General features: G+C 39.0%; 2 protein-coding genes and 1 long non-coding RNA gene across 5 annotated transcripts; 2 read left to right on the top strand and 1 right to left on the bottom strand.

Annotated features, from left to right (window-relative positions):
* Positions 1-418: 418 nt before the first annotated feature.
* LOC131779315 (neuronal acetylcholine receptor subunit alpha-3) lies at positions 419-7,626 on the top strand. Of its 2 annotated transcripts, XR_009339766.2 has the most exons (6): positions 419-661; positions 3,462-3,601; positions 4,227-4,271; positions 4,666-4,775; positions 5,043-7,366; positions 7,400-7,626. XR_009339766.2 is itself a non-coding variant. In XM_059095857.2 (5 exons), the coding sequence occupies exons 1-5, from the start codon at positions 598-600 to the stop codon at positions 6,118-6,120; spliced, it is 1,437 nt and encodes a 478-aa protein (XP_058951840.2). In that variant the 5' UTR covers positions 419-597; the 3' UTR covers positions 6,121-7,626. The 2 variants fall into 2 exon arrangements, 1 of the variants encoding a protein (XP_058951840.2); XM_059095857.2 differs by having other exon boundaries at positions 5,043-7,626.
* A 183-nt stretch (positions 7,627-7,809) lies between these two features.
* On the bottom strand, positions 7,810-11,400 carry LOC131779316 (F-box only protein 36-like). The gene is made up of 2 exons (XM_059095858.2): positions 10,789-11,400; positions 7,810-8,408 (listed from the first exon to the last, which is right to left on the bottom strand). The coding sequence occupies exons 1-2, from the start codon at positions 11,140-11,142 to the stop codon at positions 8,148-8,150; spliced, it is 615 nt and encodes a 204-aa protein (XP_058951841.1). The 5' UTR covers positions 11,143-11,400; the 3' UTR covers positions 7,810-8,147.
* A 3,514-nt stretch (positions 11,401-14,914) lies between these two features.
* On the top strand, positions 14,915-17,140 carry LOC131779325 (uncharacterized). Of its 2 annotated transcripts, none has more exons than XR_009339767.1 (2): positions 14,915-15,105; positions 15,686-17,140. It is a non-coding gene; the product is annotated as an uncharacterized lncRNA (long non-coding RNA). The 2 variants fall into 2 exon arrangements; XR_009339768.1 differs by having other exon boundaries at positions 14,915-15,512.
* Positions 17,141-17,426: the final 286 nt, after the last annotated feature.

Here is a 17,426-nt window from a genome sequence, read left to right as displayed (position 1 = left end):
ATCTGTTTACCATTGCAGAGATTTTTTTCTTTTTTCTAAATGAATGACAACGCCGTTCCTAAGTTCTTTGACGTAGAGAGGCCGTAAAAGAAGAGTCAAAAGGAAGTCATGGAAAACTTATAAAGCAAGTGACGTCAGCAGCTTCTTTGTCATGTCGATTTGAATTCTGGTCGATTCATCTTGTTAATTTAGGGTCCCTCTACTTGCTGAGTATAACTTTAAACTTTGAGCAACACGTCAAGGAAGTTCATTGTTCGTGCCTTTTGATTAAACGCACCTGGATTATTTGATTATTCTTTGGTGTTTCGGCTGTCAAATTTTTGTCTTGATTATTATTATCATTGTGATTACGCCTGAGGGAAGTAAGACCACAAAGGAGTTTCTTTAACGTAATTGTTTGTGAGACAGCGAGCCAAACAAAAGAATGCCAGACTAGGTTGTTGAGAAGCTTATTGGCTGAAGGCTGATTTCGACCTGCTGTTACGGCGGTTTAAGAGAACAATCAGTTGAATTTTAAGGTATTTTGTTGCCAAATGGTGGTTAGTGCGTGTTTGTGTAAAACTGACGTTTGGAATTTCTGTCTCCGCTATACCAGCCATGATATATCGTAAAATGCTATTCTTTTTCGCCATAACATCTTCAATCCATGCAACATGTCGAGGTAAGTATAGATTGACCGAAATTCTTCACCAGGAATGTTTTTCTGACGTGAAGCCTGTTATCCGTTTGACGCTAGTTAATTAGAGATTGTTTTGAACTTCCACAATGACTGGTTGAAGAGATTGTGGCTACTCTAAATCCAGTTAAGGGTATTGCTGAGTTACACGACCCACCTTAAAACTTCCTGTTACTTAGAAATATATTTTGTCTCGATCAGCAAGTAATGTTTCCACTCAGTTCGACAAGTTGAATTTGCAAGGCCATTCCGCGACCGTTGGCTTTAGTACATTATTTTGACTACATACTACAAAAAATACTAATTATCTAGCGGTTATTACAAGCTGTTGCGTAATCAAACGCACTGCGAAATTAATAGGCCATAAAATAACTTGTAGTACGACATAGTTAATCTGAATCATACAGCAGTGCTATCAGAAATGCGAAAAGTTAGATTCTCGTGATTTGCTTTTTGTCATACACCTTTGAATAATGTTTATCTTTCGTATCCAGTCAAATTTTGATCACACCATTTGAAGTTTGTCGTATTTTGTCAACATGAATAACTGGGCCCCGTAAAGCTGTTCAGTTGCTATTATTTTGCAATCGCAAATGTGTATCTTAACTTTGCCTTACACGAATTTAACTTTAAACGCCAAGAGTGGGTCAGTTGCGAAGCTGATAAACACATCGTTGACAATGAACTGTTCGTTTGGGCAAAATTCATAGCTAGTAAAGAAATGAACTGTCACATTGTATTGTTACAGTTATGCTATGGTGTTTTGTAGTCCAAGATTTTTTTTTTTTTATCAAGCTAGCAGCTTTTCCTTATCGGCCGGACTGCATTAAGCAAACGCCAAATCTGATTGACAATTCCACATACCACAATAATGATGAGTCTTGACTTTAAATTCAAGCTTACAAGTCTATGTAAAAGTACAAGTCTTCTGATCTGGAAAGCTCTCAACAAATTTCAATAAATGAAATAAAAATACACTAATGTTTTTAGAGTATCAGTGTTCAGCTCTCTGAGCAGAATGTTTTTCATGCATCAGTGTTCAGCTCTCTGTTTCCCCTGTCAGTTGCAACTTTCAAACAACTAAGACCTGTCCTATATGACATTTGTTTTCGTGGCTCAGCCAGGATTGTGAAAATCAAGCCATAAAATAACATACGCCTTACCCGTTGTCTCCAAATTATTTTCTGATAGAGTTAAACATAAACGCACTAAAGGCCGAACATAAACAACTAATAATAAAAGCTGATCTTAGTGATAAAGAACAAAAGGCCATTTTTATAAAGGCACGCAAATCACATTTTATATTCTTCATTAGAATTTTTTTAACCTTTCAGTTTCGTTTAAATCCAGACTCGCTTATTTCGTATACCTTTGATAAGCGTGTTTTAACAATAGCCCTCTCATTTATATCGACGTGAGCTCTTACGACTCAAACCTCAAATAATCCTGTACCGAGCTGTTCATAAGAAGGTTGCCCAATTTCGTTTGTTTTCCAGCATTTCAAAAATAAGTTTTAAGTAAAATAACAGAAATCGATATTTGCTCCTCTATGCAGGCCAATATGAAGTTTCACAACTCGTCACAGGTAGCTCCAATAATCATTGCTTCCCTGTACGTGTTAAAAATGAACACCAAAGAATTAACTAAAGTAGTTAGCCGTGTCGCAACTATTTGAAATCTTTGTGGTTCATTCGGGAAAGACTGATTACTTTCACAGAATTTGCGGTGAGAAAAATGTATGTTTTGTGAACAATGTTTAAAACGTTTGCCTGCTGTTTGGAAATAAAACCCAGCAGGCAGGCTCATAAGGAAGGTCGCACACCACATATTTTTCTAGTGAGCTCATACCTCTCACTGGGAGAGCACGAAAGCCACGCAGGAATAAAAAGAACAATGCTAAAATTTCATATCTGTTCTTGATGAAGAGAAAAAAACCTGTAATATCTTTTTTTCTCTTCATGGCTTTAAGTTTAGACACTTTTAAACTGCAGAAAATTAATACCATAGTTGAGAGTTATTTCCAACTTTTGGTATCTAGATTAACAAGTTGACGTATTTAGGCGATGGAATAACGCAAACGAATGTGCGTTTATATCAAAACCAACATGTAATAATATAAACGTTCTAATAAACCAATGGAAGGCAATTACAAAATCAACAATTCAATTTATTAAACAAACAAACAAACAAACAAAGGGATATGAATTGAACGAAAAAAGTCCAGAAGAATGCAGCTGAAAGGGAAATTTTTAAAGTCATTTTGATCGGAAAACAATCACAATCCAAAAGTGGAACAACAGCGATAGATGACCTATGTAGCTGCCCTACAAAGCCAGTGAAGATTGAATGGGTAACGAATGTATGGGCGTCGAGTACACGCGTGAGTGAGTGGGTGGGTGGGAGGCGTGGGTGGAGTTATAGGTAACAGTGAGCAAGAGAGTGATTAGGTGGGTGTGCGTGTGAGTAAGTGGGTGAGTGGGCAAGTGGGTGAGTGCGTGAGTGGGTGAGTGGGCAGGTTGAGTGGATGAGTGGGCAAGTGGGCGAATCGGCGTGTAGGCGAGTGGGCGAGTGGGAGTGTGGGCAAGTGGGTGTGCAACTGAGTGAGTAAATGGGTGGTTAGTTAGGTGGTTGAGGCAGTAAGTGGTTGGTTGAATGGATAGTTAAGCAGGTAAGTGAATATGTGTGAGTAGGTTGAAGGGAGGAGGGGGGTTGGGTAAGAAGACGAGTGATAGAGTCAATGTGCAAGTTTTAACATCAGTGCTTTCCAATTTTTTCTATTTTTCAGGCCAGGCTCATCTCGATCCAGAACATCGCCTCATGAATGATCTGTTCGCAAATTACAGTAAAGAAGTGAGACCTGTCATCGACAAACAACAGCCAATTCCTGTCAACTTTGACATGATGTTCAGTCAACTTGTTGAATTGGTACGTGATGCAAAGCACATGAGTCTTTTATCGCCTAAAGAACTATTTTTGAGGAGCATTCAGATGGGATAACAGGCTTAGAATACTTACAACTCTCTATGCCCATTTTCATACGCATGCGTCCTACCGTGAGCACGATTACTTCGAGAGATTAATGTTTTGATTATTGTGTTAAGGGGAAAATACTTTGTGGTTCGATATAACAGCTAAAATCATTTAAGGGAGCTTCTGTTAAGGTTAAAAAATATGTACATCAACAAGATAGTGAGCATTTTTTAACGATGATGGGACGTTGTGGACGTACGACACATTATGACTTACAAAGACTGACATAAATGCAGCAGTTATTTTTTGCGGGTCATCAAATTTTTCCTTTATCCCCCCCCCTCCCCCCCTTCCCCCCCCCCCCCCATCCTCTTAAACTTTGTAAAATTTAATTTGAAGTATTCTTTCCATGAAGCAGTAGAGTGTCGCAAAAGCAAAACCAGGGTAATCGCGATGACCAATCAGAAAAAAGAAAAGTTCCGAATAAGCAAATTTCCTAAAGTACCGGAAAAGGCCACGTCCCAAAAAGATTAGGATGGCTATTCAAATTTGAGGTATTTTTTATTTTCTTCATTATTAGAACGGACGGAGCCAGATAATGACCAGCAAGGTTTGGATTCGACAGGTAGGACAAAGCTTTACCTGTAATGTTTGCGCTTTCAAGGACATTCTCTATTGAATGCTCAAATCACGTCAACGCAAGTGTTCCTGTATCATCCTCGATTATCACCATATTTGTCAAATCATTACGCATTTATCAAAACAGTGAGAAAGGGGGTTAAAAGCCAGACTGACCGCTCCTAAAGTGCGACTGCTGCATGAGAAAAAGCCTTGTTGATTTTAGTTTATCTAACATGGAGCGACGTGAGCTCACTTGAGGGCGAGATCACACAGCTTGGACACGGCGTGACTCGGGAGAAATGGCAAGGGGGTGGTGTCGTGACTTTCGTAAATGTGCCAGTTCATTTCAATGCTAACGGGTTATTCATGAAAGTAGTCGTTTTCTTTTTATGTTTCAGTCTTGGGAAAATCCTTTTCTGAGGTGGAATCCTTCGGATTACGGTGGTGTAAAGTTCATCAACATTGACCCAATACTTGTTTGGAAACCTGACATTGTTCTTTACAACAGGTAAACAAGGTCTCCTTCGGCATCCATTGTGTCTTCATCTTTTGCTTGTCATAAGATTAATTTACCAGCCTAAAGTTACATAGATTCTGCTTTAAATGATGTTTGGCGAGGAGATGAACTTGGAGGTACCGAAAAACGGCTACATGATATCTGTAGCTAAATATGTAAGATGACAACATTCTTCTTTGCTGAAATCAAATCTATGCCGAGATTTTTCTATTATTATTATTACTATTATTATTATTATTATTATTATTATTATTTTAGCATTCAGAGCGACAGTGGCGAGATGTACAAGTTCAACACCAAAGTCGTCATAAACTACAATGGTTCATGTCAGTGGTACGCCCCAACAGAAGTGAAAACAGTTTGCAAGATCGACATTACCTATTTTCCGTTTGACCAACAACGGTGCAGCATGGTTTTTGGTTCTTGGACCTACACGAGCTCTTCGTTAAACCTAATGCTTGATCGAAAAGAAGTCGATTTATCCAGCTACATTGTCAGCGGCGAATGGGACCTGATTTCTGCTGAGGCTATGCGTAATGTGGTGAAGTACACCTGCTGTCCAGATCCGTTCATTGACATCACCTACCATCTTGTGCTTCGCAGAAGAGTGCTCTTCTATCTCAACAATTTGCTCCTTCCGTGCGTCGCACTAGCGATTTTAACGGTGTTTGCGTTCTTCTTGCCAGTCGAATCCGGCGAGAGGATCTCACTAATTATCACAATTCTTCTGGGTTTGACTGTTTATACACTCATCTTCACTGAAAACATACCATCTACTTCGGAAGTCACTCCTCTTCTGACCAAGTACTCCACCACCATCATGGCTCTCCTGGGCATGTCATTGGTTGTTTCGTGTCTGGTTTTGTGGATTTACCACCGAGATCCTTCAACTGAAATGTCCAAAACTTTTGAATTCATTGTTTTTTCAGTTCTTTCTCGAATACTCAGGAAGCCTCGGCCGGAGGAAACTTCGAAAGATGGTCCAAAACGAAAGCATACTCCAGTAAGTGTAGTCGCCGACCGCTGGCCAACCTATTTTCCTGTACAGAGGCGCGCTGCCTCAGACAGCGGGAATTCTAGTCCCCAGTGCCGTTCACCGAACGGTTCTGTGCAAGAATTCGTTTTCCCCACGCAATTGGAGCGCAAGTTCGATCAAGTTATCGCCAAACTTGATGCAGTTGCGAACTCTTTAACAGTCGATCAAGGCGAAGAGGAAAAGAAAAAGAAATGGCAAATGGCTGCCCAAATCATTGACCAAATGTTCTTTTGGCTTTTTACGTTGATAGTCACCACAGTCACTCTTGTCATGTACTTCATGATTCCGAAATACTATTAGACCATGATATTCGAACCTAAGTGTTAGGTATCTAACCTTCACACTCTTTTATCAGTATGAATATTCTCCATACTGTTCTCTATACAGTAACTAAGGTACCGACGAGAAGAATTTGTTTGACAATCAAGAGCTTTTTTAGTTGATGGTCCTTTATGATCATGACATTAATGTCTGATTCAGGGATGATATTGTAAGGAGAAATTAGACAACAGTACCTGTTGTGTATCGGTAAGACCTGACCGTGAGTAGGGACTTGTCACCATGCACCTTCCGACGTCTAAATTGATCTTTGGGGTCAATATCAGTATCTGGGCAACTGCCCACCTACCCTCCCCTAACCCAACATTAACCCTAACTTGTTATCAATTGACTATTGTTGAGTTAGGGGAGGGGTAGGTGGGCAGTTGGCCAGATATTGATCCGATCTTTGTTTGACGAAAAAAAAAAGGAATCAAGATTTTCCACCGATGTAGCTTTGCTGAAAATTATACAGTTTTAGAGAAAGTCAACTTAGTGCTTGTAATTTCTACATTGTGCAACTCAGTGTGGTATAATCTCACTGTTATAGGCTTTAATACAATTTTCACAAGCCTGTGATACTTAAGTCGTAGGTTTTTCTTATTTCTTAGGGTAAAAAGCTATGGCAGAGTTACTATAACTGTAAGAAAGCTTTGCCATTTAGCCATTACATCTATTTTTGCTACTGTTTTTACTTTTTTATTGTAATTTAAAACAAGATGGCGAATGCTCGCCCTATTTCTTAGGCAAATGACTTGTCACAACTTGGCATCTTCTATATATTTAAACTTGTTGTGACTTTCTGGCTGCTTATTATCATAGAGCGTTGTTTGAGCCTCCTGCTCGCGGCTTGTGGCTGTTAGTAAAATTATTACTACCGCCTTTATGTTTCTGAAATCCGAGTAACATGACGTTTCTTAATGAAATAAGTACGCATAATTGATAGACCACTTAATTCTCTGTAATAAGTCTTACTATCTATTAGAGTCCAGACGGACTGCAGACACCTTGCACTGTTGACGTCTTGCACTGCAGATGTCGTTTCTCTTTTTTTGTCTAAAATGACGTGAAATAGGGCGCAAAGATTTGGTAACAACATGTTGTGCACAACAAAATGAAATTTGCTTGTTTCAAATAGGATGAAAGCCGTTTTATTTGTACACTTGCAGAACGGATGTTACTAAAACGAGGAATGGAGGTTGAGGAACGGACAACGGGAAGTAGGAAAGTGAAATGGCAAATTAAGTTGATGTTTTAGAAGCATCCCTTGCGGCACTTTTGTTTGTGTGCGCTTGATAATTTGTGTATGTTTGTCAGTGTGTCCACGTAACACAAATTTTGCAACAGTAATTGCCTGTTAAACCCGAAACGCAGCACAGTGAGTAATCAGGAACCCTTTGAGTGTGGCTGATTCTGAGGGCATATAGACTAAAATTAAGAAGCAAACAAACATTTTAAAACTAACAAAACAGGAAATCTTGAACTTTTATGAATGAAAATTAAAATTAATATTCTCATTACGTTGTCCGCCCAATTCAGATTCCAAGTGATAACTGCGCTCAATTTTGGTCTCCGCCTCCACTTAATAGAGTTAATTTCTCAGCAAATATGAGAGAAAAAACACGGGACTAGCATAAGTGTCCGCTCAATGCAAGAGTACGTCACCTTAACTTTCGCTGAATTCGGGTTTCACCCTAGGCCTCTTAAGAGGCATTGTCTATTTCATTTCAAAATGGTAAACTATCTTTCCTTGATTTTAGACCGATACAGCCCAAGATAAATGAATAAATAGATCAATGAGTGAATAATTCCCATACCTAAACAAGAAAATACTTTTCCGATTCGCAATCACCTGATACTATGCCTAGTACTCTAGGGAAGGGGTAGGTATAACCGTTACTCATACCCAGGGGTCAATCTAAAGCAATGAATAACTTATGTTACCCTAAAGCGTAGAGTCAGTCAATAGACCTTCTGATTTTAGTGCCTGATTGTGAAAGAAGGTGCAATTAATTAGACATTAGTGGCCCCACCCTCTTTCCTTCTTCTTTTGGCGTTTTCCTCGAACTTTCCTCTTGCAGTTTTGTGTGAACTTTTCTTAACGCTCTGACCGTTTGAACTGGTTTCTGCAGATTTACGACAAAAGCCTTCTTCCATCCGAACTCTTCAGCCACAGACCGTACGTCTGATGGAACGATCACGAAGTGTTTTACGTAAAGCTTTTGCCATAAAATGTCACTGGCACAAGCGTTATACAAAGCTCGGCAAACCTGCAACGAGGTGACATACGTCAGATAGAATCAGCTATGAAGTATAACTATTTAAGGAAAATGCTACAGACTCTAAGCCGCAATATTTATTTAACCATACAAATGTGTATAAAGGTGTGGTTCAACTGAAAAAATGCACACAAATATATGAAAAGCATAACCAAACGAGTTACGAAAATTCGAATTCAACGAAACTCTTAAGGAAGAATGTAACTCGGACGCCATATCGCTGCATGAATACGAGCCCGCTGGTACACAGGGAAGAGCAGCGGTATAAGCCAATTTACAAAAGGAAAGTCGAAACTCTAAACGGGAACCCTCCCCCTCTCTTCCCCGCCCTTTCCCTCCTCCCCTCTCTTTTATAAAATCCCGGCTTCGCTCCTGTTCGTTATCTTTTAAATGTTTCTTCTTTATTTTATGCGAATCTGATGGCGGAGGCGAGATTTTGTTGCACAAATTAGGGACAAATTCATAAATTGGCTCCACAGCGTTGTGTGTTGCTAGTTTGAGTTCTATGCCTCTAGAACTTCAGGGTAAGTGTTTCTCGGCCCACGCGAAGATTTGAGACGAGTCGGGGAGGGATCAGCCGATGGGTCTAGCACAGCTAATGTGGGCCTGCAAGGATGTTTCTTTTCATCCTTTTTTTCGCCCACGAACGCAGCATTCTGATTGGTGAAAAATAACGAAACAACAGCTTCCGGACAAAAACGTGACGGTTTTTCCACCAGCCACGACCATGTTACGTACCGGATGCACCAAAACCAGAAATGACAGAAATAGGCGACCTCAATCGCCTGATTAATATGAATAACGACATTATCAAAACATCATCTAACACTTAAAACACACAAGACTAAATTAACCCGCCTTTCATTTTTTTCTTTCTTTCGTTTCATCAGGTGACAAAGTTAGCACATTATCAGTATTATGACAAATCAATCCTTTTTGTGAAAGTTAGGCAAGCATTGCAATATTGGACAACCATTGAGCATGAGTTACAACGCATCAATACAAGGCAAGTTTAATATCATTTTCCCAGCAATTATCTATTTCTACACAATTTTTTTTCCTGAAACTTAAGTTTTTACCATAGGCAGGGCATATTATAAGGATATGTTTAGAAAAGAAAACACGTATTGTACCGGTATACCTAAGGGCATTACCAAAATAGAATTTGACATGTAAATATCGTAATACTTTTAACAATGAATAACTCCCTGAATATCTACAAAGAAATATTATGAAGAGTTTTCAAAATATGGAGAAAGTCCTATCAACACAGGCCTACATCGGCGTGGTCGCACTTCCTGTATATGTTAACTACTATCCGAAACACGAAAATAGGTAAAAAGGAAATTTTTAGAGAACATGAGCGTTCAGTCATGTCCGTAATGGTTCCGCAATCTAAGATATTTTTGAACAATGAAGCATTTCTTTAAGGGAAAAACACGTAGCAAATTAGTTTCTATTTCCATTTGGACAATTGTCGGCTTCTATTTCATAATTAATGAGTTGTGTATTTCATGTACCTTGGATTGATGAAAAAAACTACAAATTTGCTTTTTGTTTTCGCGATGTTTCTTTTATTTGTTTATAGGTCGGCCAAATTCCTGATAAGATGGTTCCTGTTTTCTCACCATGGAAAAACAACTGGCAGAAAATTATTGAAAACTTAATTAAAATTTTTAATTGGTATGTGGTCATCGAAGTTGTGGAAAGCTGTCATATTTGTCGGCTGTCATCCACATATTTAAAACGCGGGCCTTACCCTAATGAGCGAAATTTCACATGGTTCATCTTTTTACACCGGCTGAATAGAAATTACAATTGTTTTCAGCAGCAAAAAGGTTTTGAAAAAAAACTATTAAATCGAGACCTCATTAATTATCCACCTAGACCTCATTTGCAACATTTGAGTTCGCATGTTTATTTGTTCGCTTTTTTTCGGAAAGAAGTTTTGAAAAATATCATTATTGTTATTAACGAGAATAAAACTCACTCCTGAAATAAGACGAAAGCTACGAACTTCATCGACATCCTAAAGTTACTAACAAGAAATAAACACACCACTGAAATGATATGAAATCCCAAACTTCGTCTTTTAATGCTTGCTTATACATATTATAAATATTAATTTCACGCTATCAGGGTTCTCTTAGATTGTTTTTCGGTGTCATGGGTGCTACTGGAGGATACAAACCTCTCCCGCTTTGTTGATTCGATAGCTGTATTCATCTAAGAGAATGGTGTTTGATCGACCTAAACTTTACATAAATTGTTTCTGTCATACTTATTGGCTGCAAGTCTGTTTGTCTCACGTTGGCCTGGGTTGATACGACACTTTATTTCATGGTCACTATAATAATTTCAAGTATCTTACCTGCGCAAGCCGCATGATGTCACGAAGATCGAGTCGAACAAGAATTTCGGTCAGAATATCGCTTTTCAAATAAGGTAACCAGGTTTGCGTCACCATGGCGAGCACAATATTTAAAGTCTCGACCCCAAATACTCGCCGTATTTCTCCCTGAAGCCATGTACCTTTGGAATCATTAACGAACTCGTCCCACGAGTGAGTCGTTTCGCCCGGCAAGGACTTGTTACTTCTTAAAGTTATTCTCCACGAGCGCCAGATAATCGATTCTCTCGTCACAGTTAAATGAAAGAAGTCTTTGCTTGGTGCCTGTCCCACGCCTGAGGTCTCGAAAATCTTGTCTCTAATAGCTGTTTTCATGTCTTGATGAACGCTTAGTGATCTTATTTCGCCGCTTAGCGGAGCGGAGCGTCTCTTTACATATAGCTTTCAAGAGCTACAGTTCTTTGCTGAGAAAAGTTGAGCTGATGTCCGAAATTCTATATATTTCCTTATAGAACAAAAATATCAGCGGTACAAATATTCTGGTTTCAGCCCTGCCAGAGTTTTTCCCGTTTCATTACCGAAGAGGGCAAAAGTGTTCATGCCTTTTAAGAAAGCGTTATATCATAGAGAAGAAAACTCTGTTTGATTCGTTTGCGGTGAAATTAAGAGACAATAACAGGAAGTAATTACCACGTAAACTAAATGAGATAAAACTCTTAAAAATTGTGCAGCGTTTCGCCACAAAATAAAAATTTTCACACAATGCGAAAAGGTGTCTCGATCTCTTTACATCTCGACGTTGTTTTATTTCTTAATCTTTTGCTTATAAAGTAAAGTTTTATTTTCGCAACAGATGTCCTATGAATTATTGAAAATCCCACTCTTAAAATTTTCTTTACATCAACGATATTTTTAGAAGATATTGATGCTCATAGGGGGTCTGGGACTCGAAGAAATAGCGGGCTGAAAACTGATCGTAACTTTGAGGATGCATTGAAAACGATTTATGTTCCTATAACCATTTCAGACGAATAAAATCTCACTATAATCAATAGATGATGATATAAAGATTCGTCTCAACCGTAGTATACGCATTTTAAATAAAGCGGAGAGTTTGTCATACACTTCCTAGTTGACAGTAACCAATGCAACACCTTGTGCGTTTCCTCTAACAATCATTCAAAAGCTTTGTAAATTCGAATAATCTTGGTGTATCATTTATTTAGACTACAAGTAAACCCTTCTAATCGGCGAATCCTTCGCGCTAGTCGAAAAAAAAACAGCGCACGAAAATTAGGGACATCAACACTTGGAGCAGTCCATTTTGGCGAAATCCGTCGCGAAAGGAAAAAAAAACAGAGGAAAAATGATTTTTTGACTCGAGCGACGGAATTCGTCGAAAAGGACCGACAGCTCATAGTCTAAGGGACTACGAAATAACATCAATTTTTTTTCGCTCATGTTTTGGTCGACTCGCACGACGGACTTCTCCGAAACTGAGGGACACCTCATAGACCATCCATTTCTTCGATAAATAAAGATTATTTTCCCATTCCGCTACCATATTCGAGAAGGCTATACTGAAGGGGACAACACAATTGAATCTTGAAAGGAAACGTCGAAAAGTTTATTTTCGTGCCGGTGAGGCACTCACCCAAAAAGTCAAGCAGAGTTTATTTTTACGAAATTAACTTACGTCACCCTAAGGATCTTACGATCTAACTTGTTATCATTCGCTGAGACTTATTCCTGATGATCGAAAGGAAGCAGCAGTGGGCGAGAAATAAATACCGCTTACGATGTTCTGTAGAGAGTTCCTTCCCCATGACACATGAAAAATAATTGCACCGTTAGAATTCTTACGCAAAAAACAATATATCTGTGGCTACACACATTGCAAACTAACGAAATGTTGAAACATTAATATATATTTTTGACTTAAATCTTTATCAAGCTTTTGGCCTGGATATTTTCAACAAAAGAGGGTAGGTGCATGACTTTTCACGTCCTCTATTGAAAGAGGATCAAGATGACTCAACTGACAAGACAATTTTAGACTAGCCTTTGGCGCTGGTTATCCTAACATGGTATTATTATCAAAGGAATGGCGCAGCACGGGATAATCCTTTTTTTCCCTTTTGGGATGCCAAACAAATATTTTGTTGTTACCTTCACGCTTAAAAGGTTATGAAAAGGAAGCAGCGCAAAAAAATGCGAATTTCCTGAAGTAGGTTCCTTAAGGAATCTTTGCTTTGACCCCGAGTCAACCGTATGTTATTTATAATTAATGAAGCCGGATTTTTTGAACATGTCTCATCGACTTGCGCACCGCTCAAGCCTACCAACAAGAAAAGCAGATCACACGCCCTTACCCCCTTTCTCCCTAAAAGTGATAAGCATACAATTACTCCCAACAGTACTGACCCTGAGTCAAACGTTAAGGTCGGGAGAATAGCGGAAACGATAACCAACCTAAGAAGCTTTGATTGTTGAACGAATTCTCTTCGTCAGTACCAAAGGAAATGAACGGAAAAAAGTATGGAGAACTTGCATACCGATGTTACGGTGTAAAGGGCTGAAAGGAGAAAAGCAAGCGACACTTTCACGTTCTTTTATCAACACAACCACGAGCCCATTACGTTAGTAATGGCTCCTGACAGAATGCGTTATCTATTTGGCTGTTTTTATTTTTAGCGGGTTTGTTGTTTTGTCAGGGTGTCACTGCAGTACTCGTCATTTAATTTCCCTTGACGCGGGGTCACTAGTGTAAAAGGTTTATGACGCGACGAACTTGGCATGTTCCGCTTTACGTAAATGAATATAAAAACAAAATGACTTTACCCTGTGTGAAAGAAATCACGTGCAACGAAGCAGGCGTCACCAAGCTCTTCCCCGTCACGCATGACGTGACCCAAGAACTGACGTCATAAATTGATTTCAAAACAAAGGAAATCAAAAGATCAAGTACGTTGAGAGGTTTGTGGTGAATCAGTACTCAAACTACTACAGCTCCTTTAAGTAATCTTGAGGTTCGGTGTCATGACGTGATGAAAAATACATCCTCTAGGGTTCCTCAAAATAATGCAAGGAACCTCATCGATTCAGAATTTTCATACCAAATTACAGGATGCTAAACATATTTGACGCCTTTTTTTTTTCTTTTTGCTCGAGGCATTCATGAAATAGCAAACTTCGACGCGTTCGTATTGACTGAAAAAGGAAAACAATTATTTTTAATCAGCTCTGTCTGGAAGTGTTCATCTCGAGTGTACTTGAATAGATATCGTTAAGTTAGTTTTGATAACAAGTTTCGTAATCGCAGATTCTTGTTTCAACTGCCAGAAGCAGTTATGAACCTTTAGTTATTATGAAATTATTCGGTTTCAAGACTTCTTTCGAACCCCTATCCCTGTCTGTTTGTTTGTTTTGTTTGGTTTAGTAATTTTCATTCGGTTTCTCGATGGTTCAAAATGTGGTATTCGCATCTAATGAAAACCTTACAACCTTCAACGTATTTCCGAAAGTTTGTTTGAAGGTGAAGATGATTTTTCTTAACTTTACAATAAACTCTTGGCCGACACGAAAGGAGATAACGAGGCTTGCTCAAGGAATGCATTTACGGGAGACAGATTTAAGTCGATAATAAACTCGAACCTATATCCACGCTGAATTTCGAATCGACCGCCAGATGCGACGAGATCTGTTCCTTCTGTTATCTCTAGCTTCAGTTGTTCCAATACCTACAGAAACTAGTTAGAAAAAAATTTAACTCTCGTGTCTCCTTCGACAAGTTGTGTCGAAAACGTAAAGCTGACAAATGGATGTCTTTTCCGACAGAGGAATGTCTTTGGCATTGTTTCTGTACTCGATGGAAAGTGAGAGTCGAATATAATAGGCTAATTACCACTTTATTCTATGACTTGCATTCTTTTAATACCGGAGGCTAAATTCTGACAGTTTCCACAATTGTTCCCCAGAGTACCTTCAGTTTTTGTGTGGTTTCCGTCGGTGTTTTCGTTTTCTAAAAAAACGAAAACCGCAGAGGTTCTTCGGAAGCTTTACACGTAACTCGTACCATTGTCAAGTCCTGTGCAAATGTGTGTGTCTAATAACTAGTCTAAAAATTACAATTTCGTAAACCCTTCCAATCAATAATCTTGTTATGTAATAGAGCTGATTTTGTCATGGAACCCTTCACAGATGAAGTGTTCTTCACAACAGTTTCGCTCAAAGCGAGAGCTTTTACAATGATGACGTGGAAGAATCCGAGTGTATTTTCGAAGCGCACTTTTCTCGTTTCGAGAGGTGATCGCAGAAGATGACAATTATGCAAATGACGTGAGTGTTTTGAAGACATTGAATGAGGTCACATAATCTCCTGACCACTTGACTGGACAGCAACGAAGGATGTTGTTTTGACACGTAGTCTTTTTCAAAAGCGCACAATACAACAAGAATGTAACATGCTTGTTTTAAAGACAGGAGTAGAAAAGGCGCTAAATAGAGAGTATTAGAACTTATCACATGCTAAACCCTTCTTTACGACCCTTAATCTTTCTCTCGCAATGCCTTTCAATAATTACGTAAATCTTGGATCGAACTCATCACGGACCTGAAACCTACGTAACGCAGGAACAAAAGAAAAACATTCAGTGTTCGTGTGACTTGAAATATCGATGAAACGTTCTCTTGTATGATACTTTACAGCAACCAATCGCCTGCCGAGAAAATCATATACAATTCCGGTATTTATAGAGAGCATGATAAAATGTTTAAAGAAAAATTTAAATCGTTTTCTTTGAGGAAACTGTTTTGAAATAACGTCATCAGCTTACTTGGCCTATCTTTTTATGATCTCAAATTCTGATGATTTCGCCCGCAAAATATGAAATACCTTTATTGTTATCTTGTTCTACAGTCGTGATGAGACAGTGAAGGCATTGATAAGCTCATCTGGCCACAAGATATGGAAGCAAGTGTTTTGCAATACAAAGGAAGGACTTGTTAATCGAGCAAATAAAAGAAGAAAGAAAATCCTAAGAAAAAGTTTACAATAAATATGCCACTGAAAAGAAACCCAGACAAGTATTCCGTGCTTGTCACGTAACTGGAAGTTTCCTAAAACTGCTTCAAAACGGATGATTAATTAAAAAGCCTTGAGGGCAAACTTAAAACGAGACTCGTGTGTAAAACGTGTTTGCGAGCAGAGAAACGTCCGATTCGAAACAAAACACCCCAACATCCTACAAGCTAAGTTGTCGGCAACATCAAAGTGAAGCGAATATTCTGCTCGTGAAATACCATCACTGTTGTGCAACAGCCAGATTACAATCTCTACATGGAGAACAATGACTAAATCTCTCAACACCGCGAATAGAATATCAATAACCTGGAATAAGACCACCGATACGGAGAGGGATATAAAGTTGAAGGTGTCATTGCTCGATCTAAGCGCATATTGTTAATCGGAGCGTACACTTCAGTCGTGTGATTTACACAAGCACGTTTTCAACCCGCGAATACCTGCTTTAAGTTCATTTCCTTATCGTTACCCCTCAACAGCAGGTAAATATTTGTCATCTCAGTTTCCATCTGCGTGGCTGCTGAAACTTTGGCTGCCCTCATCTGACCTTGTGGTAACTGTCTATTTATAGCTCTTTTGTCAATAGTGACAGGTATAAAGAGAGTTTGAATTTCGTGTTCAACAACTCAGACCACCGTTGAGAACATACACATCAGCGTAACGCCCGGAGTAAACCAGAAGAAATGACTCTGGTACTAAATAATAATATCGCCATTACAACCACGACGCCGTCTTTAACGAGACCTATTCCAAGTCCTGGGCCCTTCTCATCAATGAGTGGAAATCAACCTCGCAGGTGCTCAGAAGACCGAAGCATTTTTACTTATTCCAACGCGTATCCTATCCCACACTGTGTTCACAATAGTGGAAAATTCGGGGTACAAGACAAAGACTTTAATTCATCAGAATGCGACGTAGCTATTCTCGACGACGATGCGCTAACGTCTTTAATCCTCGAGATGGAATTAGAGCAACTTAACGCTTTACCCGAACTTCAAGTAGTTAATGCAGATTTGACAGACTGTACTATCAGGAGATGAAGCGGGAAGCAGCAAGCTTCAGAAAGCTATGGACATACCGAAATATTGGCTGAAAAGATAGCTAAAAGAGGAAATTAATTTATTCTTAGTCGAGATAATTCTTTGCAGTTCATGGATGTAACGAACTACGAAACGAAATGTGAGTTTCGTTCCCTGTCAAGCGATAGGAATTATAACGACTTACCTCAACATTGACATTGTTGTAAATATAATTTGTAAAATAATAAATGTGAACAGAATTTGCATGGCAGATCTGATAGTTTTCTGTGAAACATCGTGATTAACATGTTACAAACAAAACGCTACAAGGTAACAGGAGAGCAAACAAATCTAGTTGGAGGTGTGGTTATATTTTGGCTCGCATGCTCAGCGGACGGAGACAGGGGCCGCATCTGTTGACCTCGCTATTTTTGCGTTCCAGTGCATTCCGAACTATTTTTTCACACGATAAGAAGTGATTAAGATCAATATATCGCTGAAGTCGGGAGGAAGATCGATATCATCGCATGTTACGCTCAGCTTTTACGTGTCACACC

Source organism: Pocillopora verrucosa, chromosome 4 (assembly GCF_036669915.1).
Source record: "Pocillopora verrucosa isolate sample1 chromosome 4, ASM3666991v2, whole genome shotgun sequence".
NCBI lineage: Eukaryota > Metazoa > Cnidaria > Anthozoa > Scleractinia > Pocilloporidae > Pocillopora > Pocillopora verrucosa.
Note: the sequence above shows the minus strand (reverse complement) of the source record. Positions and strands in the feature narration are given on the sequence as shown.

Coding starts and splice junctions, on each gene's coding strand:
- LOC131779315 (XM_059095857.2), top strand. CDS start 598: ATGATATATCGTAAAATGCTATTCTTTTTCGCCATAACATCTTCAATC. Junction 662..3,461: donor AATCCATGCAACATGTCGAG/GTAAGTATAGAT, acceptor TCTATTTTTCAG/GCCAGGCTCATCTCGATCCA. Junction 3,602..4,226: donor TCAGTCAACTTGTTGAATTG/GTACGTGATGCA, acceptor CTTCATTATTAG/AACGGACGGAGCCAGATAAT.
- LOC131779316 (XM_059095858.2), bottom strand. CDS start 11,142: ATGAAAACAGCTATTAGAGACAAGATTTTCGAGACCTCAGGCGTGGGA. Junction 8,409..10,788: donor ACATCATGCGGCTTGCGCAG/GTAAGATACTTG, acceptor ACCTCGTTGCAG/GTTTGCCGAGCTTTGTATAA.